Source organism: Austrofundulus limnaeus, unplaced genomic scaffold (genome assembly GCF_001266775.1).
Source record: "Austrofundulus limnaeus strain Quisiro unplaced genomic scaffold, Austrofundulus_limnaeus-1.0 Scaffold118, whole genome shotgun sequence".
NCBI classification, from domain to species: domain Eukaryota; kingdom Metazoa; phylum Chordata; class Actinopteri; order Cyprinodontiformes; family Rivulidae; genus Austrofundulus; species Austrofundulus limnaeus.
The window spans coordinates 1,058,523-1,082,589 of NW_013952520.1; the positions used below are offsets into that span (position 1 = coordinate 1,058,523).

At 38.3% G+C, this 24,067-nt stretch overlaps 1 protein-coding gene across 1 annotated transcript in view; it reads left to right on the top strand.

The window, feature by feature from the left end:
- The first annotated feature begins 1,480 nt into the window (after nt 1–1,480).
- fkbp15b (FKBP prolyl isomerase family member 15b) overlaps nt 1,481–24,067 on the top strand; it is a 38,371-nt gene continuing 15,784 nt past the window's right edge. The window contains exons 1-19 of the mRNA XM_014014701.1: nt 1,481–1,663; nt 4,253–4,356; nt 4,428–4,506; nt 9,248–9,317; nt 9,409–9,483; nt 9,650–9,748; nt 14,268–14,417; nt 14,500–14,568; nt 17,008–17,151; nt 17,269–17,423; nt 17,537–17,585; nt 17,680–17,796; nt 18,995–19,079; nt 19,162–19,262; nt 19,378–19,456; nt 19,538–19,659; nt 19,747–19,845; nt 20,541–20,635; nt 22,550–22,652. Of these exons, the coding sequence (XP_013870155.1) occupies nt 1,557–1,663; nt 4,253–4,356; nt 4,428–4,506; nt 9,248–9,317; nt 9,409–9,483; nt 9,650–9,748; nt 14,268–14,417; nt 14,500–14,568; nt 17,008–17,151; nt 17,269–17,423; nt 17,537–17,585; nt 17,680–17,796; nt 18,995–19,079; nt 19,162–19,262; nt 19,378–19,456; nt 19,538–19,659; nt 19,747–19,845; nt 20,541–20,635; nt 22,550–22,652 (1,902 nt within the window). The 5' untranslated portion in view covers nt 1,481–1,556. The remainder of the gene's footprint in view (nt 1,664–4,252; nt 4,357–4,427; nt 4,507–9,247; nt 9,318–9,408; nt 9,484–9,649; nt 9,749–14,267; nt 14,418–14,499; nt 14,569–17,007; nt 17,152–17,268; nt 17,424–17,536; nt 17,586–17,679; nt 17,797–18,994; nt 19,080–19,161; nt 19,263–19,377; nt 19,457–19,537; nt 19,660–19,746; nt 19,846–20,540; nt 20,636–22,549; nt 22,653–24,067) is intronic.

The window sequence follows — 24,067 nt, forward strand, 5'->3', positions numbered from 1 at the left end:
CCTCAGACATTGGCAGCAAATTCAAACTTAAACTAAACTTTAATCATTACATTAATACCATCAGAAATTGCTCGACACAACAAATCCATTATGAAATTTGTTGCCAACACTTTTAATAATTAATTTTTCGTTGTTGCAGCTCTAGTTGRTTAGCTGTGATGGCCATCGTGAATAAGTTGTATGTCATATAATTGTTTTTTTAATAGTTAAAAACCCCGTACAAACAGAATTGACTTTACTAGACAGTGATATATTTAAAGCAGGTCTTGTATGATCAGTTAGTGCTCAAAGTACAAGTTATAGAGATGTGGTGTTCATGAACAATCTAAAAATTTCAGACAGCTCAAAAGATGGGCACCAAATGTCTTTTTTAATGTATTTATGTGATTTCAATTAGTTTTATGCCTCGGATGCACACACACACACACACACACTCCTGCTTTGATTGTCCTCAAAGATAAAGGAAAACAGGCAGGGGAGGAGTGCAGCAGTGACTGGGATGTTTAGCAAGGAACTCCTGTAGTACGGTCCTTACATTGTACATCAGCACTAACTGATCAAAACTGAATGCATCTTTGAAACCAACGGATACACAAGATCTAGCTCCCTTAAAAAAAAAAAACATRTATCTTATCTCTAATGAGTTGGAATGATACTCGGCTACTACACAAACCTTTAGCACAATTCCTGTAAAACTGACTGTAGCAACTTTTGTGTTTATATGGTCAGGTAGGTGTGGCGGCTATAAAAATTGCCTTAAAATTCTCTCATTATTCTGGCATTTAGCAAATAGAAGAAATGTTTGTAATCCTAACTGACCTACTGTATTCTGACTTCACGTCACAGTGTGAAAAATATACATAAAGCATATTTTTACGTAGTGTATGTAAACTTCTGGTTTCAACTGTATCTCTAGGTTCATGTTGTATTTTGCGAACAGACAGGTGAATTTGACTCCAAACAGATGATGGCAAGATTTTAAACAAAGATCTAGTAATGTGTTAAAGGTCAGACTCAGCTTAAGTTCTAGTATGAATTTTTTACTCTAAATGTAAAAGAAAAAAATAGCATTTACATCTATTTTTGTGTATTTTAAGATCAGTTTATTATAAAAGCCATCTTGAGTTGGTTGTGGATCTATCCAGTGATTACTTTCTGCAAGTTTTAAAACAATTTGTTCAGTGATTTGGGAGAGATTTTGCTAACACACATGGAAATAGGTTGCCCACTCTCGCCTTTATGCAGCAGGTGATGAATAWCTCTCAGCCACATTCAGTCCCAGCTTTGCCACGTTCTCAGACAGACACGGTGCTTTCTGCATGACTCGTCTCACGGCAGCAGAGGAGTGGTTTTAAGCTAATTCCTCTCACATGCTGCCTGTTAAAGGAGTCAAAAGTTTCTGCTCCGGCCCGTCGTGTTCAGCCAACATGCAGCGCTGACCTCCTGTGCTGTTGAATCTACCACACTGCTGTGATCGCACGGGGGAACTGGGAGCTTCAGCGTGGCCCTGGACTGAAGCGTTGGAACAAAAATAATATCAGGATTCTGACTCACTTATGCAAACAGGTTGCCCCTCCTTGAGCCGGTTGGTTACTGTCGGAGATGAGGCCCTCATGTCGATTCTGGGAGACTGCAGTGATTACCAGTGGAAGGAGTTCCAGGGGTCAGTACCAGGCTGCTGAGCATATCCGTCACACTAAAGTAATTTAGCTACTTGTAGGTTGAAAAAGAAGGAAAGTAGTTGTTTTTTTCTCTAGTTTCAAAACAAACTAAAGACATGTTTGAAGTGTTAATGTAATTTTAAAGAGATGCTGTGTGAAAAGACTGAAACTGCTGAGTGAGAGCTGTTCTGGTCAAACCTTAATTATGTGCAATCTTGTGATATTGCAAGATCTTGCATGAGATGTGTTAGCACCCAGTATCTGTTGAGAATGACTCATGTAAAAGAAGGAGAAGAAGACGTTTAGTTTTTTTTTCACTAAGCGGTTAGCTCTGTTCACAAGTGGAAAGTGTCATGTGAACTAACATAAAGCCTTTCATAAATTACCGGTACTGTAACTGTTTATGTTCTACATTATTAGTGTGTAATCTGTAAAAACTAATTCTTGGTAAAAAATCAACACGCAACATTCTTGGAAGTGTTGCATAAGCCTTTTGTTCTTGAAACTTAACAGCATTTTGGTACATCTACAGGTGGGCAAATTACACTTATGCTTCTAGAAACTTTTGGTTTTTGTTTTGCCACTGAAAGGGGAAGGCAGACAGCATTGTTTTTAAATATCTGTGTKTGTACATGTTTTTGCTACCTGGTGGGGACCATTTTCCCAGAACACACAGTCTAGTGAGGACCCAGTGTTCCTGGTCCCCAGTGGGGGAAATACCATTGGTGTGTCAGGGGTTTGGTTTAGGACCAAGGTGTGAATTGAGTTTAGTTTAGGTTTAGGGTCTGGTATGTATGTGTGAGGTTAGCTTTTATGTAAGTGGTCAGGGTTAGACTGTAGAAATGGCCATTAAATGAGTGGAAGTCCATGCAAAGTCCCCATGAGGATAGAAGAACTGTGTTTTTGTGTGTCTATTAACAAAATAATTTATGAATCACCAGGTAGATTTTAATAAAACTTAGAATGTAATCACTAAATGCACGTCTATGACTGGCTGTTTGGAATAAACTCAATTCAACATGGCTGCCACTGACCTTTATAAAGCACCAAAAATGACTCTAACTCAGTCAGTTTTACAGACCCATAATTTGGTGTGGTAGTAGCTGAGACCGATGTTCAACACAATCTCTGTTAATATTGTGTGAAATTTATTCTAAAAACTTGGCCAACAACTATAAGAGTCAGACCTCTCTTTGTTAGCAAAATATTCCATGAACCACTGGACCAACTTGAATAAAACCTTCAGGAAATAATCATTAGGTGTGCATCTACAACTCTTTACCCTTTGGAGTCAACCCTTCTTAAGATGGCTACCATTTGAGCTTAGCAAATGCAAAGATTGCTTTAATTCAATTTTACAGAGATTGAGCTAAAAGTAAGTGTTGTAGTAACTAAGAGTCATACATAAAACATGCTACCAATGCTACACATTTCTCAAGAACTCAACTGATTTAGCCAGCCCTGTCTGTTAACAAAATAGCCCATGAATGACAGATAACTCAGTTAAATGGCATTAGCCCAAACAAAAATGCTATAATTCAGTTTCTTTTAGGACATTCCATCCTAAATCACCCAATCCGCAGCTCAAAATTTGAGATACTGTGTTGTAGGACAAATACTCCATTCATTTGTGGAATGTTTGGCCTTTAAATATTTTATTGCAACTTTTCAAAATCCTTTCATCCATGCATGCCCAATGTTTATGTTGATTTTTTTGACTGTTTTACTTGTTTTGACTATATATTCAATCTAATTGTTATCATTACAGTATGTATTAGAGTTGGGCATAATCGTATCATGTGCAATAAATCATCAGAAAAACGTTAATCGATTATTTTTTGGCACTTGACGATTAATACGATTAATGCCACCAGGCAGACTGACTTGAGAGTTCTCCAGTCAGTCTGCTTGGTGCTCCTCTCAACTTCAAATATGATGAACATAAAAAAAAGTTCTGTAATTTATTTATCGACATAATTTAAAATTTAATGTATCATCTCAAGTCTGTAATTTTTACACAATTTGGAACAGATTTTTACGAAGAGCAAATCTTTCCCCCTAAATTGGTCATGTGACCAGGACATAAGGATGTCCAGGGACTCCAGGGGTTTAATCGTCAAATTAATTGTTAGGGGCTAAATACCACAATTAATCGTGATTTTTTTGCCAATATTGCCCAACCCTAGTATGGATAGGTTCAAAAGAGGCTTCTTGTAATTTTTTTGTAAATTGCGTCTTCAGGTCAGACATATGAAGTGTTGGACAAACTTTTCACAAGTTGGCATAAGTTGTCTAAACCGTTATAGTGTGACAGGGCCTTCCATCAGAAGACACTATATAGGCAAAGCAATGACAACTAACTCTTATCAGTTCTCATAATAAGGTGGTTTTAGTTAAATATGTAGTGCAATATAATTCCCTTCAAGAAACGCTTAGCCTTTAAATTATTGTTCTTTTGTCAAATAAATCATGTTTCATTTATTTAAAGGTAAGTCTTCAGTAATAACCAAATGCTCTTTTATTCTTCTGACCCAAGAAACATGAATCTTCACAAAAGTTTATTTCAGGTTTTGTTTTTTGTTTTTTGGCAGAGCCAAGTTGGCTTCCCTTTTTGGGCTAGACCAAGAAGCCAGTCAGGGGAATGAGTCATTCCAGTATACAGCTCCCAAACAGCCCAAAAAGAGCTCCAGTCTTGGTAAGATCAGTACTGAAACACTAATGACCCTGATGAAGGAGGCTACCCTGATTGTTTTTACATGTTTACAGGACCAGCCAATCAGAAAGCAACCCCACCACCTGGAGCTCCTGCAGTGTTGTTTGCTGCAGCAGTTCAAGCCTTCAGATTGTGAGTTCAAAACCATCTGAAAGTATTTACTCAGTAATTTATTATTTTCTGTCTTTTATTTTGGTAAGCAATGAATACCTCTAAATTAGGTTACACTATTCCCATTACCCATTGAAGAGAAAAGTTGCTCTTTCTAATAAACACAGAAATGACAAACAATTAGCATAGTCTGTGAAAATACAGTGTGAACACAGTGCTGAATGCTTCTGAAAATTGTTGAAGCTAAAACTAAGTTGTTAAAGCTAAAATAATCACAGCAAAAACTAAAAATAGCTAAAGAAAAATTAGCACAACAGAAGCTGAAATTACATAAACACAAGCCAAAAGCCCAAAGATCCAGTTCCTCGGCAAAAACAGAGTAATACAGTATATGCTGTTAAGTGCCAGGAGGACTGTGATCAGTTATACATTGGGGAAACAAAACAGCCACTGTTCAAAAGAATGAACCAGCACAGACAAGCTATGTCGTCAGGTCAGGACTCTGCAGTTTACACTCATCTACAGGCCAGCGGTCACTCTTTCAGGGATGAAGATGTTCTCATCCTTGATTGAGAGGAACGTTGGTTTGAGAGAGGAGTAAAGGAAGCCATCTTTGTGAAGAAAAACCATCCACCATTAAACAGAGGTGGAGGCCTTCGTGTCCAGTTGTCCTCCTCCTACAACGCTGTCATTGCAAGTATGACTCAGCCCCCTGTGAGCAAAATAATGTGAATCAGGGCCCCAACGATAACTAACACAAAGAGGGAAAGAGAGACAAAAACAAGGGGACGTCAAGCCCTGCTTGCATCCACTACATACACATAACACGACACCTAAGAACCACAGCATCCAAACCAATAAGTCAGGTGATGGGGCACATGACCCTCGATGAACAATAGAACTAATCAAGCCTATTGTTAGGCGATGGCCCTCTTTTGCATGTGACCATCTTGTTTGTCCACCATGTGGAGGCAGTGCTTATAAGGCTGAGTTCACCTGAAACTCATCAGACTGAAGAAGTCTCTTGGAGGAGAGACGAAACGTTTCACTAAAGAAGAACCCATCCAGAGGACCTACTTTTTTTTCTTTTTTGATTTTTTTCTACCTGAATTACTGAGATGCATCAGGACAAGCTAAAAGCTAATTTTAAATTTCACAAAGCAGAATTCCAGTTTTAAAAAGAGAACACGGGTCTTCGTCTGGGCTAGGCACAGTTTTATGCAATGGCATCGAACCCACTACTAAAGCCAAGTCCACTAAGATACGTGACACCATGCCCCTTTTGTATGATTTATGCCAACAGGCCACATCAAATTATGTGCACGTTTTGAAGGTGTCCTTCATGGAAGCCAAGAGTCACGTTTTTCGCTTATAAAATTTTTCTCATGCATAAATGTCATTATCTCAAGAAAACCATTTTTCTCAAGAAAACCATTTTTCTCAAGATAACGTGATATTTATTTCGTTATCAGCAATAACGAGTTATGGTTTTCCTCGTGTGCATCTTTCGGTAAACATGAAGATGGCCTGGTCCCCTCGGCCAGTCACTGATGACGTTTAAAGCCTGCTTAGCTGCAGTTGGGCCAGCCGTCTGCTTAAATGATGCGGGCTGAAATGAAAGTTATCTGGACAAGACAGTTTCAGCCTATGATGGTTGCGTTGATCAATGCCAGCTTCTCCACGAGCTGAGATTTTCAGCTTGAGTTCGTTCTTCTTGGCAAGGTTTTAAGAAAACCAATCTAAAAGGAAACCCATAACTTGTTCACTTGAGAAAAAAAATTGGTAAATTATCTCGTCATCTGGAGAAAACCATGGGGGAAATTATAGGTAGAAAACATCAGCTCTTCGCTTCCGTAGAGTCCTTCCATGAACAGGTTCTGGGGTCTCATTTATAAAGGATTGTGTGGAAACATACTAAAAGTGAATGTACAACCAAAAGGCAGAAATGGCGTACACCAAAAAAAATTCAGATTTATAAAACCGTGCGTACGCACATTTCTCAGGTTCTACCCTCTACATGCCCACACTCAACCATAAACAGTCAATGTAAAGTACCTCATGAATGTTAAGATGTATTTAAATCGGTCAGCTGATCAATGCCAACAAAAGTGATTGGCTCAGACATGCTCCTCCGTACGTCTGGAGGTTGACAGGAGGTTGACAATGTAGAGTAATCTAACAATTTTTGTAAAAAAAACCTCAGCTTTAAATTAATTTTCCCTCAGAGCCTGCAGAACGATAAAAACAAATAAGTCAGATAAAATTAGAAATAAGTCCACCGCTCTTCTCCTCGTCCTCTCCCCCTCCTGCCTGCTCTGTTATCCGCGGCAGACACCCCCGCCCCGCGCGCGTGACAAACACAGACTTTAAACGTGAAGTTTTATAACATTCACTCTGGCGAGGTGGATGCGCCCTGCACGTGTATCCAAAGCGTGACTTGCTGTCCTGCTGTTCTTATCGGGGAGGGGTCTGTGGGTCAGGGAGGGGTCTGTGGGTCAGGGAGTGGTCTGTGAGTCAGGGAGGGGTCTGTGGGTCAGGGAGGGGTCTGTGGGTCAGGGTCGTCTGAGGAGGAAGCACATGAATGGAATTGCGCACGGGAACTTTTATTTAAGATTTAAGTAGTGCTGGGCGATATGATCAAAATTTTATATCATGGTATTTTCAACATTTTCACTGGTTTCACTGTATTTGACAGTATTTTTCTTTTCATCACAGCTCAGCTGATAATAAAATGTACAAACCCTGCTTATTGACTTTTTTTCTTTTACTGTCCCTCTGTCTGTGTCTCTATTTCCCTCCTCTGTGTCTGTTCTTCTCTGACTGGTGGTTGGAGACAGTAGTCACGCATTTTGGTCCAGTCGTGAAGGAGGAGGGTTAAGAAAAGATTATGATCGAGTTTATTGTTTTATGTTATTTATTAAAGCTTATCAGCACGACTCACCTTGCACACCAGTCAATTCCAACTCCACTACGAACTACTTCCTGCAGGCTTTTCACAATAGAACCACGTTAAGTCTCCATCAGCATAACGTCTCCATATTAACTAACCGCGTTAAATCTAACTGTTCACGTCACTGAAGAGGTGTTCAGCGACGGCGAAAACGGGATGTTTTTTTTAACCTCAGTCAATATAAGCAGCAGAATCGCCACCCACTGCTGCAACTAGCTGCTCCAAACATTAGCATGGCTGTGTCCAAAACGGCAGGACGGGTCCTCCGAAGGTCGAATTTGTCGGCCACATACGTCACAGCGCCGTGACGAAGGATGTCCAAAACTGAAGACTCCTCCGATGCGGCCGACAAATACGTCCTTCCTTTGGCCCGAATCGAAGGACAGGTCTGTTGGATCCTTCCCGCCCAGCGTATCCCATAATGCATTGCGGCCCGACCGGAGATTTTTTTTATGCTAGAAATGGTGGACGAAGCGAGTGAAAAGAATACATTTTAAATAAAAATATGGTGATATAAAAATTAAAAAGATTTAGCGGTTGTAATTCTAACACTTTTATCATTTGTATGGACATGTTTTTAAATATTATTTTTTCGTCATAAAAAACGCGAAATAAACATGAACCTACAGTGGGTCAATTAGTTCTTCAAATAATACTTTTAAGTTAATTTTATAGTTTTGTGATATTAATAATGCTAATGTATTGATATTTTTCTAGTTTTGATTAAAGTTTGCTTGTTTAGCGTCGTCACAGTTGCTAGGTGACAAGACGTACGCCGGGGTAAGGAGGGGAGGCTAGACCGTCCAAATTCACAGCCTCTTTTTTTCCGGTCTTCCCAGTCTACCAAGGACCCGGCCCGCCGAGACCGGGGAGTCTGGGTCCTCCGGAGGACCCGGCCTGTCGTTTTGGACACAGCTAATGCTCATAGCGGTGCAGCAAGGAAAAATGTCCCCTGGGAAACAACAGTTCACTGGCGGCCACGACGAAACGTTCCGCTATTTAAACCGGAATGTCCGGTATTCAGAAAATTCACATCATAACAAAAATAAAAACTGGTATTCGGAACAAAACGGTATACCGCCCAGCACTAGATTCAAGTTTTTTATTTTATTTCAAAGGTTCTCATGGCTCAGCAGCAGAAGCATAAATAATACTGTTAAGAAAGCTGATGGTAAAGTTGAATAAAAATCTAAGTCTGATTCTGAAGGTAAATTAAATATCTGACAGTGATCACACAGTGTGGCTCTAATTCCTCACTTCACCATCTGTGTTGCACTGTGAGGCACCGCACATTTTCACGTCAAGTTTGGATTTAATAAATCACAACCTTGGCGTGAAAAGTGGTGTACGCAAGTTTCTGGACTCATATTGTGCAAACGCCAGTTTTATAAATCTGACCCCTGGTCTGTTTCCTTATGTTGTCTTAAATAAAGGATTTGCTTGGAGTTTGGTCTATTTTTCTCGTTCTCTTATGCTGAAAAATAAAAACTAATTCCTGTTAAAACAATTCTTGAAATTCTGCAGCTCCACTTACATGTACAAGGTGGATTAGAAAGGTCGTTAATTTTCTTAAACTAAAAAAAAAATCAACTGACTTTGGCTGGTAAATCTGAACAGTAAAGGAGCTTAAAGTTTGCTGAAGTCGTTACAGTGCAAAAAAATCTAAACTATGAAGAGGAAAATAGTGTCATGCTTATTTAGCATTCCCACAACAAACTCACAAACCTTGATGCTAAATTTAAATCTATGAAGTTCCAGCTCTCCAAATATTCTGCTTGTGAAATGCTTTTCTTCCTTCTCTGTCTCGTGTAGTGTGAACGGTCAATACACAAAGCAAGGAAAGCTGGGAGCAGCTGTGCTGGGCAGCCACACAACAAAAGAGGTTGGGCTTAAACTTGGTCACTCGTTTGAGATTATTAGTGGGACTTTTGGTTTTAATGGTTAATGTGCAATGTGCTTTTTTTCCCCTTCAGTACAAATTGCTTCTGTACTTGAGCCAACAGAAGCAAGTTACTGCTGCCAAGATTCATGTGGGCTTTGTTTTCACGGTATGTTGACTCATAAAAGGTGGAGACGCAGATCATCTTAAAAGCTAATTGCTCTTGTGCTTTTCCTTGACTAGGCTGAGGTCTTGGATTAGAAAGGAAATTTATAATAAACTGATTGTTAAAATACATAGTGAAGTTAGAAATATATGTTGTTTTTATCTTTTAGGTACAGCCAAACAATTACTGCACTTTTTATGATGACCAGAGGCAGAACTGGTCCCTGATGTTTGACTCAGAGAAAAGCGCTTCAGATTTCTGCAAGGAGGTAAGTAATCCAGGTGATTTAGATGTACTCAACTTGTTTACATTACTATACTTTGACCAATGCATTAATTGGTCAGATAAGAAAACAAATTGGTTTTTTTTTGCATCAGTTCTGTTGATTTTGTTTGCATAGTTTGCCTGTGGAAAATAATGGCTGTCTTTAAAACATATCCTAAAACCCACTTGTTTTCTTTGGCTTTTGACACAGTGTAAGAGATTGCGTTGTCAATTTGTACCAGATTTTACCCGTTTTGATCAGATTTTATTTTTGTAGAAGTTTTCTTGATTTTATTGTAGATTTTAAATTAGGTTTTAGGCATTTGACCATTTTTAATTCCTGCTTTTAATTTTCCGGTGTTGTTTGATTAAATTTGTATTGCATGAGTTGTGTTTGAATGTTGTTTCTGTACAGCACTTTGGTCTGCTGTCGTGCATAAAGTGCTTTACAAATAAAATTGGATTGGAACAATACAAAAAAAAAAATCATTATGAATTACTTAAGCTGACTTTAGACAGAAGCTCTGCATAAGTAAATTTAGAGGTTAAAAAAAGTTAGGTGTTCCATTCAGAATTGCCTCACTTGTTTCAGACATGTGTTCACTTTTGAGTAACCAATTGTAACTATATGAACTTCTGTATAAATTATCTGTAGCATACCTGTAACTTAAAAAACAATATGTTGGCATAGGCTGAACATTTGGAGCATGTACAAAATTACTATCTGGGCATCATTTATCATCATGTTGGTAACATGTTAAAACATTAACCCTTACTCATGCAGCTTACTGTACACCAGCGTGCTGGACAAATTTTGCATATGTCAGCATAAGTTGTCTAAAATGTTATCGTGTGATAGGTCCTTTAAAATGAGGTGAATACTACCTCACATGTTATCTTACAACAACTAAGTCAAAATCCAAAGCAGTATGCCAAAAACAAAGCTCATTTTTAGTTCTTCAATACATACATTTCCATACAGCAACAAATCAATAAACAGGTTAGTTTACAAAAAACATAGCTCTGACACTGCAGTTACAGAAACTAAATGGAAAAGGGTTTTGGGAGGAGTTCTGGATCCAGTAACTTGGCAACTTTTAAGGGAGAATATCTGCATTGCGATTTTCCTTTCTTTTTTTGGAATGTTCTCAAAGTTCATGTGACACATATTCATGGCTTGGAATGCAGCGTTCTAAGATGTTAAAAATTTTTTGGAGAAAAAAAATTGTTGCTGTAAATTAAATTCAAATACTTTATTGATCCCAAAGGGAAATTACAGTTTGGAACAGTTCAGAGACAAAACAAAAGAATCATATACATGGGAGGACAGGATCCCCAGGTCCTGCAGCCATAGAGAGGCACTACTCTTGCAGAAAAAAGAAAAGGCAAACATGAAGGTAGATGAGGGATAAAAGAAAACATCTTTGTGTCCCTACAAGGACACTGTACGAGTTTACAAAAAGAAAAAAACCTCTGCATAAAGGACGTATACAGCTCTGGAAAAAATTAAGAGACCACTGCACAGTTTCTCTGTTTTTGGGTGAAATAATTTCACCAAATTATGATTTCTGGACTCTTCTTGAGTTCAAACATTAGTATTGTTGTTTCTAAATGAAAATGAACTTGCTTTCCATGCATTATTTGAGGTCTGAAAGCTCTGCATCTTTGTTGTAATTTTGACCATTTCTCATTGTCTGCAAATAAAAAATACAAAATTTTTGCTTGGAATTTCGGAGACATGTCAGTAGTTCATAGAATAAAATAGCAATATTCATTTTACTCAAACATATACCTATAAAGAGTAAAATAATAGAAACTGATCATTTTAAAGTGGTCTCTTAATTTTTTCTAGAGCTGTATAAGCCTAAACTAATGTTTTACCGTAGTCTTCCAAATTACTCTGTATCTTGTACAAACATTTTGTCCTCACTCTCAACAGCAGCTATAAACTGTTTTAAAAATGATATAAAATAATTGTTGTGACTTTTAATTTATGTTTCATATTGTTTATATACTGAAAATCTGTTTTGTCAATTACCAGTATATAAACAAAATGATATTTTAGTATTTTCCTGTTAATAATTAGCTATTTAACTGAATTGAGACTCAGCAGGAAACAGCACTTTGTGAATGTTGTGAGCAGTTTGGTACAGAAAAGTGACATACTGTTAACTGATCAACAGTGAGTGAGTCTCTATAATTCTTCTAGTTTCTTCCTGAATTGTAAGTCTTTTTGGTTCTAACAGAAAAACATAAAATTATGTAAGTGGTAATAGCTTTATTTGGGAATTTGGTCATGTCATCATAAAAGCTAACATTAAAGCTGTCACTCCATTCTTTTTGGGAGGGTGTCATTGTGTTATACCTGTGCCCATTGACGGCTGGTATAAGTGGGCTAGTAGGGCTAAGCCCTCCCTGGTGTTCACAATAAAAATGTTAAAATAAACAATATAATAAAATTATAATATAATTATATACAATTTATAAATAACAACTTAAAAATAAACAAATTTTGAAAATAATATATCGTATTTTGTGAAATTTACAAGGAAAACTGGTGCCAAACCAACTGGGAAGATCCCAGGGTCGTTCTGCAGGGCTAACTATTCACAGCCCATTTTCATGTAATGTGTGTCCTGGTTCAGAATGATTGACAGACGTCTCGCCACGCCCCCTCGGTTTGAGGCACATTGGGGCTAATTCTGTTCAGCCCAGGATCAGCCCAAAGCCACAGGATTCAGCCAATTAGGGTGGACGTACAAAAACATGCCTCCAGTGTGAGTGGATGTGGGCATGGTTTGGTGCAGGCTGAGTAGATACGATGCCAGGCAGCAAGATTAACATGTTAAGAAATGGAGAAGCTAAACAATTTAGCTAAGTTTCTTAAAACAAAAAAGTGTTTTAGACCAGAACACTTCAGGAGAAGCTTAAAGTAAAAAAGCTTGGACCAGATCTGCTGGACAAGAAAAGCAGCAGAACAAAGACAGAGGGAGAGTTTACACTCTATTATTTTCCAAGAACTGGATTAGCAACAGGCTAAGCTAACTGCTTTTAACGAGGCTAATGGTTTGTTTTGATTCATTGCCTCATTTTTAAAGCATCAGGATCTGACCCAGCATGGATTTAAACAGGTAAGAAAAAAAGCTAAAATAATTTTGTAATGCTTTTAATCATAGTAGTGCTATAATATAGTTGTGCTTTTAATCATAGTATAATAGTTATATTGTTTTATAATTGTTAACACAGCTTTAAATATAATATAATATAATATAATATAATATAATACCTTAGAGGTGCAACAATTTGTTGTTAATAAATTAACATGTGTATTCATAACTTCAGTTGTTTTCTATGTATTGAATATTATAAAGTTCACTTGTAGCCATCTCCATACTGAATTAAATTTGTGCATTTATTTTTTGTTTAGGTTTGTGACATCATCTTGAGCCATTCACAAGCATCTGATCAGAGCTGCAGGCAGACGTTCCTGCAGGTCTCCATTTCACCACCATGGAGGCTGCAGTGCTGAACAGGACCAAGCTAAACACTGAACAGGCTTTTATGAGATCAGGAGCTGCAGTGGTGCTGTGGAGCTCTTCATGGAGAACAATCTGCATCTTCAGAGACTGTGACTCTGMTGAAGRYTCTCATCACATCTCCTCTGACCACAGCTGAATCTGAGAGGAGCTGAACACTGAAGACAATCCAGACTTTCCTCAGTGACATCACATCTCACTGCACTGACCATGCTCTCTGGTTAAAACATCCTGAATTTAACCAGTCATGAAGAAATTTGCTTCTCAGTAACAGAAGAGCAAAATTTATGTACTAAAAATAAAACACTACATGACTTTGTAATGCTGTTTTATTATTGTCATTTGTTTAATAAATACACTGGCGTGATACAACTTAGTACATGTTTGATTGCTTTTTGGGATACGTCTATTTTGGAGTTGTAGTCCCACCTGGAGAAAATTCCACCAGCCGCCACTCTCTGTGCCACATCAATGCTGAGTTTTGGTTTCCATACACAGTATTATCAGTCTTTAGAAGATTTATGCTTGGCTACCTTTTGCTCTTTTTTTAATAATTTTTGTATATTTTCATTGCTTGATTTTAGACATGAAAATTAATATAATTGTCTTGAGCTTTTGACCCTGACAAAGTCAAATTGTATTTTTAAATACATTTGTGTTGAAACATAGTCCTTAAAGTTAAACTAAACCAACAAAAGAAGAGTTGACCAAAATCATCTCCACAAAGATATGAGACTAATGATGTTTACTGAGAGTTACTGCTGCTAAAGATGATCTAAAAGCTCAGTCAGTTATTTTCAGGTATATAAGAGAGAGCACACTGCTTATCCAACCCATTGCTTACATTTGTGATGTTTTGGGGAAGCCAAGGATGTGTTCAAAGAGCAACAGTTCTCAGCTGATAAAACAAGAGTCTGATTTTATATTTTATTCTCTTTTTTTTTTCTTTCTTTGATTTAACAAGCTCTTGTCTGTTTTCATAATCAGGTGTGTTTGGCCAAAGCAAACAGCACATCCTCTTTGGATTCAGTGGTGATTCAGGATCTGAGTCTCGGTGAGGGCCAGGCGGTGGAGAATGGGGACTCCTTGGAGGTGGTGTACACAGGCTGGCTCCTGCAGAACCACACGATAGGACAGGTCTCACATCAGTTTGACTTTATCAGCTTCACCTCTTGTGACTTGTCTTGATCCGATTATTAAACTTGGAAAATCATTTTAGGTTTTCGATTCCAACCAGAACAAAGACAAGTTCCTGCGACTTAAACTCGGAGCTGGAAAAGTAATAAAAGTGAGTCAAAATTATGTTATTTTACAAGAAATAGTTTTAGTCAAACTAATTCAAAAGAAGATTGTTAACTTGTCATAACTCATCTTGTCATATTATCTTCTAAATGGGAGCCATTTTTCTCTCATGATATAGGATTAAAATATGTTTGACTTTTACACAGTCTTTACAAAAACTGATGATATTTTTCTGTGAATAAATACTCATTAGGAGTGAATACAAGATACAAAGATTTGTGCATAAAGCAGCAGTCCAGTCACATTGGAATTCTTGTTATCTGAGTCATAATCAAACATTTCAAATAACACCAAAAACACAAAAAGAGGTTTTGTGCCAGAGTAGAGAGTGAGTCCTACTTTTGGACAGCGCTGGGCATACATAGTCCATGGAGGGAGGTTTTGTTCCTACCATCCTCTCTGCAGTCTTTGACTCTTTCCAGAGCCTTCCTCTCTGCTTGTGTTGTATTCCCATACCAGACAGTGATTTCGGTGGTTATGATGCTCTCTATTGGTGTTCTGTAGGCCGGGTCTAGATTTGTTGTTGTTTTGTTTTTTAAGTTGTTTAGAAGTTTAAAAACTCACTAAATCTAGTGACAAAGTCACTAAGTTGGCAGCACTGGCAGCTGCTCTCTCCTGTCAGCACATAAATAAAGGGGTGGGACACACACCAGTAGTCTGCATTCTCATTGGTTGAAACCAGAGGTCTATACTGTAAGTACTAGAACAAAACAACTAAGTAAAAGTAAAAATACCTTAACAGAAAATGGCTGTGGTAAAAACAAATTTCTAAGTAAAAAAGTAAGTAAAAGTCATAAAACTGTTCACAAAAATCAGGTAAGTAAACGTACTTTTACACTCGCTAAGAAATAAACTGTTGTATTTATTTGTTTGTTTGTTTGTTTTACCTTGTCCTGTCTGGCAATGTGAACTGATGTCTGAGTGTCCAAATGAAGCCCAACAGTTTTACTTTCACAAGTGCAGCATAAAGACATTTCACCATGATGCTTTGGGATTAATTCGTAATGGACACCAAGACGGAAAAAGTAAACAAAGAAGAGCAAAAGGTGAAAAGTGAAAGAAGAGGTAGAAAGGGAAACAAGAAGATAGGAGAGAGGTGCATTAAGAAAATACAAGACAACACATTTGTTGTCTTGCCTCCACACCTGCAACAAGAGAAAGAAATAAACTGTTGAATTTACTGAACCAAACTGGTTCCACTAAACCAAGTTGAGTAAATATGAGGCAGTATACATATGTTCTGTATATTGCCTCACATTTACTCTACTAGGTTTAGCAGAATCAGCTGACATACGTAACTTGGTTGAGTAAATTCAACGCTTCATTTTTATGGCACATAAACAACTCCTTTCAAGATGATTTTGTGTTTATAACACATTTAATTTTGTAACAAGTAACCACATGTTTTAAAGTAAAGACGTAAAAGCATAATTTATAGGTTTTTAAATGTAACAAAATAAAAATAAATGTAAAAAAATACTTGTTAAAATTACAAATCCTCAAAAAAATGACTTAAGTACTGTAGCTAAGTACGTAGTAACTATAAACCTCTGGGCCTACAGTATGGATTGTGATTGGTTGGAGAGGCTGTCCATCTTTTCTCACCCCTGTCATTTCAGGCACCCTCGTTTTATGAGTTACACTAACTTTGCCGCACTCGTTTCAGCTGAGAATGCTTCTGTAAATGTGCCTGACAACAATCTAAACTAAATTTAGATTTTACACAATGAAAATTACTGGCTGACTGGTACTTTTGAGCCCCATGTATATATATATGTAAATTCTATAACTTTGTGTTTATCTGGGTCATGGTGCAGCATGTTCAAAAGTTACTAGCAGAGTAGAAATGAACTGATATTCTTGTTGGTGGAAATGAAATCTGTTAATTATTAATAAAGTTAAACTGCTGAACAAAGACCGTCCATCATTAAACAGAGGTGGAGGCCTCCGTTTTCAGTTGTCCCCCTCCTACAGTGTGGCCATTGCCAGTATCACTCCACTCCCTGTTAACAGTAAGTGTTAATTAGGTGTCAACGATAGCCATGTGATGTGAGTGTCAGTCACATGGAGGCAGGGTTTAAAAGCCTGAATTTTGCCTGAAACTCTCAGACTGAAGAAGTCTCTTGGAAGAGAGACGAAACGTTTCATTAGAGAAGAACCCGTCCAGAAGACCTATAAAAAAATTTTTCGTTTTGATTTTTTTACCTGGATTACTGAGATGCATCAGGACATGCTGAACAAAGTATTAGTTCTGCTCTTAGTGGGTTAGTGGAACTGTGCCCACTTCTGCTAAAAACTAAAGGAAGTGAAGCTTTGGAATGATTATCTACAGAGTACCAGCTGGCCTAACTGGATGATACAATTAAAAAGCTTATGTTTTAATGTAATCACCTGATTCCTTCTTCTGTTCTCTATGTGTTGACAGGGATGGGAGGAGGGGATGCTGGGAATAAAGAAGGCGGGTCGTCGTCTCATTATCATCCCACCCAGTCTAGCTTATGGGTCCAAGGAAGTCCCTAACAGAGTCCCAGCTAACAGTACTCTTATCTTTGAAGTGGAGCTTCGAAGGGTACACTTTTCTACATTCTTTATCTGATTCTTATTTTCAATGTTTCGGTTCAGCATTTTAGGTTGATTATATTTTTACTGGAATATATAGCAGGGTTTATTGAGATTGTGTTTGTAGGTAAAGTTTTCTAAAGATAGCAGTTCTGATCAGACAAGTACCAGCTCCAGAGACTCTGCTGCTCCCTCCCCTTCTCCATCTTCAGCCACAAGTGTGGAAAATCTGGCCCCAGAGCCTCCTGTACCAGCAACTGCATCATGTCCTGGCAAACCAGGGTAAGAGCTTCAGGCCTCGAAGAGAGAAAAAAAGCTTAAAAGTGTCACGCTCAACCTTTCTGTCTGTCTTTGACCTCTGTTTTTTTAATGATTTGTTTTGTATTTCTTCTAAGGGAGACACCGCTGCGTGTAAAGTCTAACTCTCTGAGTGAACACCTGGCGGTAAGCAGCTGCTCTGCATTCATTGTATCTGTATTAAAGTACTTGAGTTTTGTCAAATCATTCTAAGGAAAACCTTTTATTTTATTTTCTTCAGAATCCAGATGCCACTAAAGCAAAGCTAATCTCCCGCATGGCAAAGATGGGTCAACCAATGCTGCCTTTTCTGACAGGAGCTGCCAGTCAGCCTGAATCCAGTGACTCTGAGCTCGAGGTCTGCATTTGACCCCTTAGTTTCTTACTTGTACTGGACTGATTGTGGGGCAGCTGTGGCAGTGGTTGGGGTGGGGGGGGGGTCATCCTGGAACCGGTAGATGATTGTACATGTTAGCTTTGTAAAGATCTAGTAGATTGGTGTGTGAATGGTTAAATGAGGACACAGACTGTAGTGTGAAGCCCTTTGAGTATCCGGGTTGGATAGACTTCCTCACTAGCATGAAAATATTTTACTCAGTCATCCAACAGCATCCGGATATGCTGATCTTGATAGATGAAGGGTTTTTGAAATTTTCCTTACAGGATCTTTATGGATTAAAAGGTATATTCGTATAGAAAAAGAATACTAAAGAAAATGTTAAACTTGGCAAATTGCATCTTCTGCTAAAATACAGTTTTAAGTACTGAGTTCTGATTGACTGCTGAAGAAGCCGAAAGTTAGTGGTTAAAGCCAAAAGCTAAAAGAAAACATTAGCTACCAGCCTAAAGTAGCAAAATGCTAGTTAGATGCTCAAAGAAGTAAAAGACTAAAACGTAAGTGTAGCTTAAGGCCAGAAAAATTAGCAAATGACTATCTAGAAGTGGCAAAAGATTTGTAAGCTTTGAGAAATATGTAGATTTCAGAGGATTTAAAGAGACCTTGTTCTACTTGCGTATGGAGATTTTTTTGTGAAATAAGTTAAGTATTGTGAAAAGTATAAACGTTAAAAAATCATTTACATACTAAATGAATATTTAGATAGGGTTCAATATTTAAAGTAGCACAAAGGTTGTATTAAGGGCAAAAAATATAGTGAAAAAACAAACAAATGCTGTTAATGTGTTGCATTGTGAAATAAATATTATTAGTTTTGTTTTTTAGTTTAGTTATATTTGAGGCATGTTTTAAGCCATCATCTCATTAGTTTGCAAAGAAAACAAAACTTTTATTTTTTAAGTTGTTTAATGAGCTCTCTTTTCAAAACTTATCAAATTTGTATTAACTTTATTTAACATTTTTTTATTCCTAAACATAAAGATATACAGTGCTGTATCAGTGGAATGTTTGAACATCTGAAAAGGTCAGTGTGACCTGCAGATAAGAGCAACTCTTAGCTTTAGCATGGTTTTATCCAGTTATTTTCTGTTAAACACAAACTATGAAAATGATTTCTGGTGTTGTTCTTGAGTCCTCATTGTTTTACGTTCAACTCCAGGACACCAGTGGCACCAGAAGTAAGGACTGTCCTGCAGGTCCTTCTCCAGTACAAATTACATCTGCTGCTCCAGCTTCTGCTCACAGTAAGTGTTTTTCCCACTTTACTTATTTCCATATGTTCTGCAGCTCTGGATTATCTGTTAAAGTGTTCTGTTTGTCTTGAAGTCCATTCTCATCAACACACTGCTCCAACATCTGCCTTACTTCCTGTGATGACTTCTGTTGGCCCTCAGTCTGGGATGCCAGGCAGCAGCCACGCCTTTCAGGTGATGCTTCTTTATATTTTATGTCATATTAAAGGGTACAGAATAATAGGTACTGGAATAAAACAAACTAATCTGTTATTATGGCTTGAAACCAGTGCATTATGTTGTTTCATAGCCTTATTACTACACACAGCCCCCTGCAGCTCCTCCAGTGCAGCCTATTGGCTATCCTGTACAGACGGTTCCATACATGGGTAAGCTTACTGACTTCAGCTACAAGAAAGTAATCATATTCTCAAATTTTCTGTTAGATTCCAGTGCTGAAATATTTTAAGTCAATCCTCCAGGTCCTGGAGATGTTACTACTTTCTTGATGACCGAGGCTCGGCAACACAACACAGAGATTCGGTTAGCTGTGGGAAAAGTAGCAGATAAGTTGGACCAGCTTTCTTTAAAGGTATAAACCTTTATATGAAAATAATGTCAACTGATTTGCTTTCAAGCAAATTAGAAAACCTGCTTCTGATTTTTTTCATCCTTACAGATCGATGATCATCAAAGACAAGGAAGTCATCCCATGAGTGTTTCCACCATGACAATGGAAACGTCCATGGTTCTTCACAATATTCAGAGAATTGTCCAGGTATACACACAAAATGCTCATGACTTTTTGTAGGATTTGATATTTGTTCATTATGGTGGTGTTTCTATACAAATATATCAACCATTGGTCATTGGGATCCATTAGCGTATTTTTTTAAGGTGGATAATTTCCACTGTATTTTAATTACTTGTACTTTGCCATTTAGTATTTTTTAACCAGTAAACCTGAGCATGCTATAATACACCCTGATCATGTTTAATCAGTCTCATCTATTTCCAGCAGCAAATCCTCAAACATGAGTTTTAATTTGACAGTTGAAAAAAGCAAAACAATGATGATACTGTCAACAAAAACCTATATTTAAGAAATATTTCTTCAAAAACAGGGGTGCCCAAACATTTTCCCCAAGAGGACCAAAATGAAAATCGGTCCAGGGCTGCAGGCCAAATGCATATAATACATAAAATATAAATAATTTTTAAGAAAAGTTCTTTATTTTAATGATTAAGTTAGCAGCCAGTGGCCCACTTTTGTTTTAGTCTGTGCACTTAGAAAAGGTTTGCCAGACGCTCAAGTAGCAAAGGCTCATGGGACATTTCGTAAAATAATAAAATATGAGTTTTTGTGGCCTTATAAAGTGTGCAAATCTACATGTGTGGTTAAATGTAATCTAAATATTTCTAGGTTGTTTTTTTTACTTTATCAAGTTCTAATAATTTCAAAATTGTTTTTAGGAAAATGAATCTTTGAAAAAGGAAGTCTTTGAGAAAAGTTCTCGTATCGAGGAGCAGAATTTTAAGATCGGTGATCTTATCAACCAGAACCAAAGGTGAGTCAGCAGGTGTCAAAGTGTGTATCTTTTGGTCACAAAGGTTATCCTGATTCTTTGAAAACGGAGTAAGGTAGGGAAGGGAAGCTCCTTCAGGAGTGACCAGAAGCTCCAATATCAGCCCTGCCCAAGTCCCAACATTTTTGTGTGCCTTTCTTCCATGAGCTTGTACAAGCAGAGCAGTGTGCTGAAGTACCTCACTCGGTTTTCAGAGAACCAGGGTTATCTGAAACAAAAGTTCTCTTTCAAACCTCACTTTGTGTCTCACTATGGGAGACACCTGGATTGCATGTTCAGTAACCGTATCTAGGCATCTTTATTTGTTGGTGAGGTGTTGGTTCTAGCAACTGGAACCTGGATTCCTTGTAGTTCTCTGTCTCTTTCCTATCCTCTCAAACCCAGCCAATAAAGGCAGATGTTGTCTGTCCTGAGCCTGGTTCTGGTTCTGCTGGAGGTTTCTTCCTGTTAAAAGCGAGTTTTTCCTCTCTACTGTCACTAATGAGCTGCTCAGGATGGGAGACTGTAGCTGCATTTCCATTGACCATGAAAATGCGCAAATTAGAATTTCGAAATTAAATTTGCTCGATGGAAACACATCAGTTTCGAAAAAACTTCCTTTTTTCGACAAAATGGTTTTGCGCTAGTATAAGGTGGTTTTTCGGCTGTATCGAAATTGGTGTATTTCACAAAACTGCAATGGAAACACTTTTTTCGCATCACGGGAGTCACGTGATCAACAACCAGCTGTTTCTACTGGCGAATAAGACGATGATGAAGAAGACAACAGAAAGTAGAAGTAGTAGTAAACGAAGCTGTAAAAGAAAGTAGTAAACTCACCGACTACAATTTCCCAAAAACGCTGCATACATAGCTGCTCTCAATTATAAGGGGCTTGTTGCTGGAAAGCCTCGATAAGATGCCGACATCTCCTCTGATGATGAGCGCTAGTGTCATGGTTGCAATTATGCATGTGTTTACATCCATTGCCTCCATGTTTGTAATGACTTATCGCGAGAACAAACGTATTCACGCGTGACTTTAATAGCATTTCTTACTTAATGGAAACACAGTTGTGAAACTGTGTTTTTCAACATTAACAGAATATCGACAAAGTTTTGCGCACATTTGCAATGGAAACGCAGCTTGTGATGAAGTGATTCAACACAATCTTCTGGCTTCTTTAGATTTTTTATGTGTACAGTGCCCTGAGATGTTGTATGGTGTGACTTGGAGCTATATAAATAAATTGAATTGAATAGTGGCGGCTGTGGCCCCTTGCTGCCATGGTTGCGAAGCCCTGACGAGCAGGCGTCAACTGGTGCAGCACAACCTTGTACAGGAGACCCCTGTAACCCCTCACCCTGCTTCTTCCTCATGTCCCTAGTTGGTAAAATCTGCAGTGCCATTGAGCAACAGTGGTCACATGAGTCAGGTTCACCCAGCTCCTCCTGAATGTTTCAACCCCATGCCTGTGATGCAGAGGGGATGTGGGTCATTTTTGAGATGGAGAGTTTGCAGGAGGCAGATCAAGGGTGTGAATTCCTCAGTCTTGTCACCACCCTTCTTCCCCTGAGAAGAACCAGCGGTGGCCATCCTGTTAGCAGTTTGTGGTTGCAACAAACAGGATCCAAATATTAAAAGGAAGTCCGCCACAACACGAAAACCCCACCTAATTAGAATTTCCTTACAAGTCCAATTCTAACAGGTGAGTGTCATGATTGGGTGTGAAGGGGGAATCCCCGAAAGGCTCAGTCAGTCGAGACGAGGTTCACCAAATAGTTCAACATTTTAAAAATGTTTCTAAACTACAATAGGTATGTGACTTTAGGTCAGTCAGATTCATTGATAGAATTTTGTAAAGTTTTCAGTCCTAACTTTTGTGTGATGTAATAAGGTGATTCTGTGGTCGACCAGGTACATGGAACAGAGTCATCTGCTGCTTGAACAAAGGACTGATACCCTGAAGTCATCCAGTGAACAGAACCAGGCAAGATTACTGCAAGCTGAGCAGGACAAGGTAAGAGTTTGTCTTTCTGCAAAACACCACGTCACAGCTTCTGGAAAAACAACCAACAAAAATGTATTTCATAACATTGTCAGACTGTAGTGGTAGCTGATGTTTGAGTCATATAAACTCATACAGTTGTCAGGAGTTTACATCCACTTCTCAGCATGAACGAGCTGAAGGATTTTACAATATACAACCTCAATGATTTGAAAAGTAAAAATCAGTAACCAGGCACGTCTTCTTCAAAGCCATGTTGTTGTAATGGATGCAGCAACTGTGGCAGAGTGGGACAAAATGAGGAGTGGAGCAGAACTATGCTGGGCTGAAGTGGAGCACAACATGTTTACTGTGATGAACGTCTGACACTACCTCCCTTGGCGGCTCAGAGGGRCACCAGAGGCAGGCTCTCTTTAACCTCCCTGACCACTACAGTGTGTCTTCTGAATGATACAAGGGGGACAGAACATGCATCAGTCCCGGTCTGAGCTGTCCTGTGAATGAGGCTAATATGTCAGTTTAAGCTAGCTTTCTCGTTCCCTTATCCTGACCACACCCCCGATTAACCTCCTTTGTTCATACCCACACGTGGCCACGCCCCTCATCGTCTCTTGGCACCGCCCACTTTGTTGGGATTTTTCAAAGCTTGCCTGGGTGTGGATTGTGCATTCACCGGGGGTGGTGGGGATAGTTAAACTTTAAAGTTGTATTCTTCTGTTCACAGAACAATTTTCCGCTTTGCCTCTGTCCATTTTAATTGAGTTATATTAAAATGGCAAACGGCCTGAACTTGTATAGCATTTTATAAAGTAAGAACTTTACACTACAGTCGTTCACACACTGATGGTGCTAAGCTACATTGTAGCAACAGCCTCCCTGGGGCACACAGACAGAGGTGAGTCTGCCAACGGACCCTCTGACCCAGGTGAAGTATCTTGGCCAAGGACACAACAACTGAAATGTACTGAATGTTGGTTTTAAACCAGCAACCCTGCAGTTACAGGACAAACTCCCTACCTCCTGAGCCACTGTCACCCTGATGAGTTTTGCTCTAGAAAAGACGTGTACACATGGCTTCTACTTTGCACAATAGAGTTTTATCCTTGATTTCAATGTTCAGTTCAATTCAATTCAATTCAAAGATTTATTAATTTCATTAAAAAATAACTATATACAATAAAAGAAAATACACAATCAAAATAAAATGAAAGGTAGCAGAAAGAATAAATCTTATAATGTCTGTCCCTTTTATCCCAGAATATATTCAAACAAAACATAATTTACAAAACAATACTAAATAAAAATAAAAATAAAAACAAGAACATAAAAACATAAACCCAAACAAGAAGAAAAAATTGTGTAGGTCTTCTGGACGGGTTCTTCTCTAATGAAACGTTTCGTCTCTCCTCCAAGAGACTTCTTCAGTC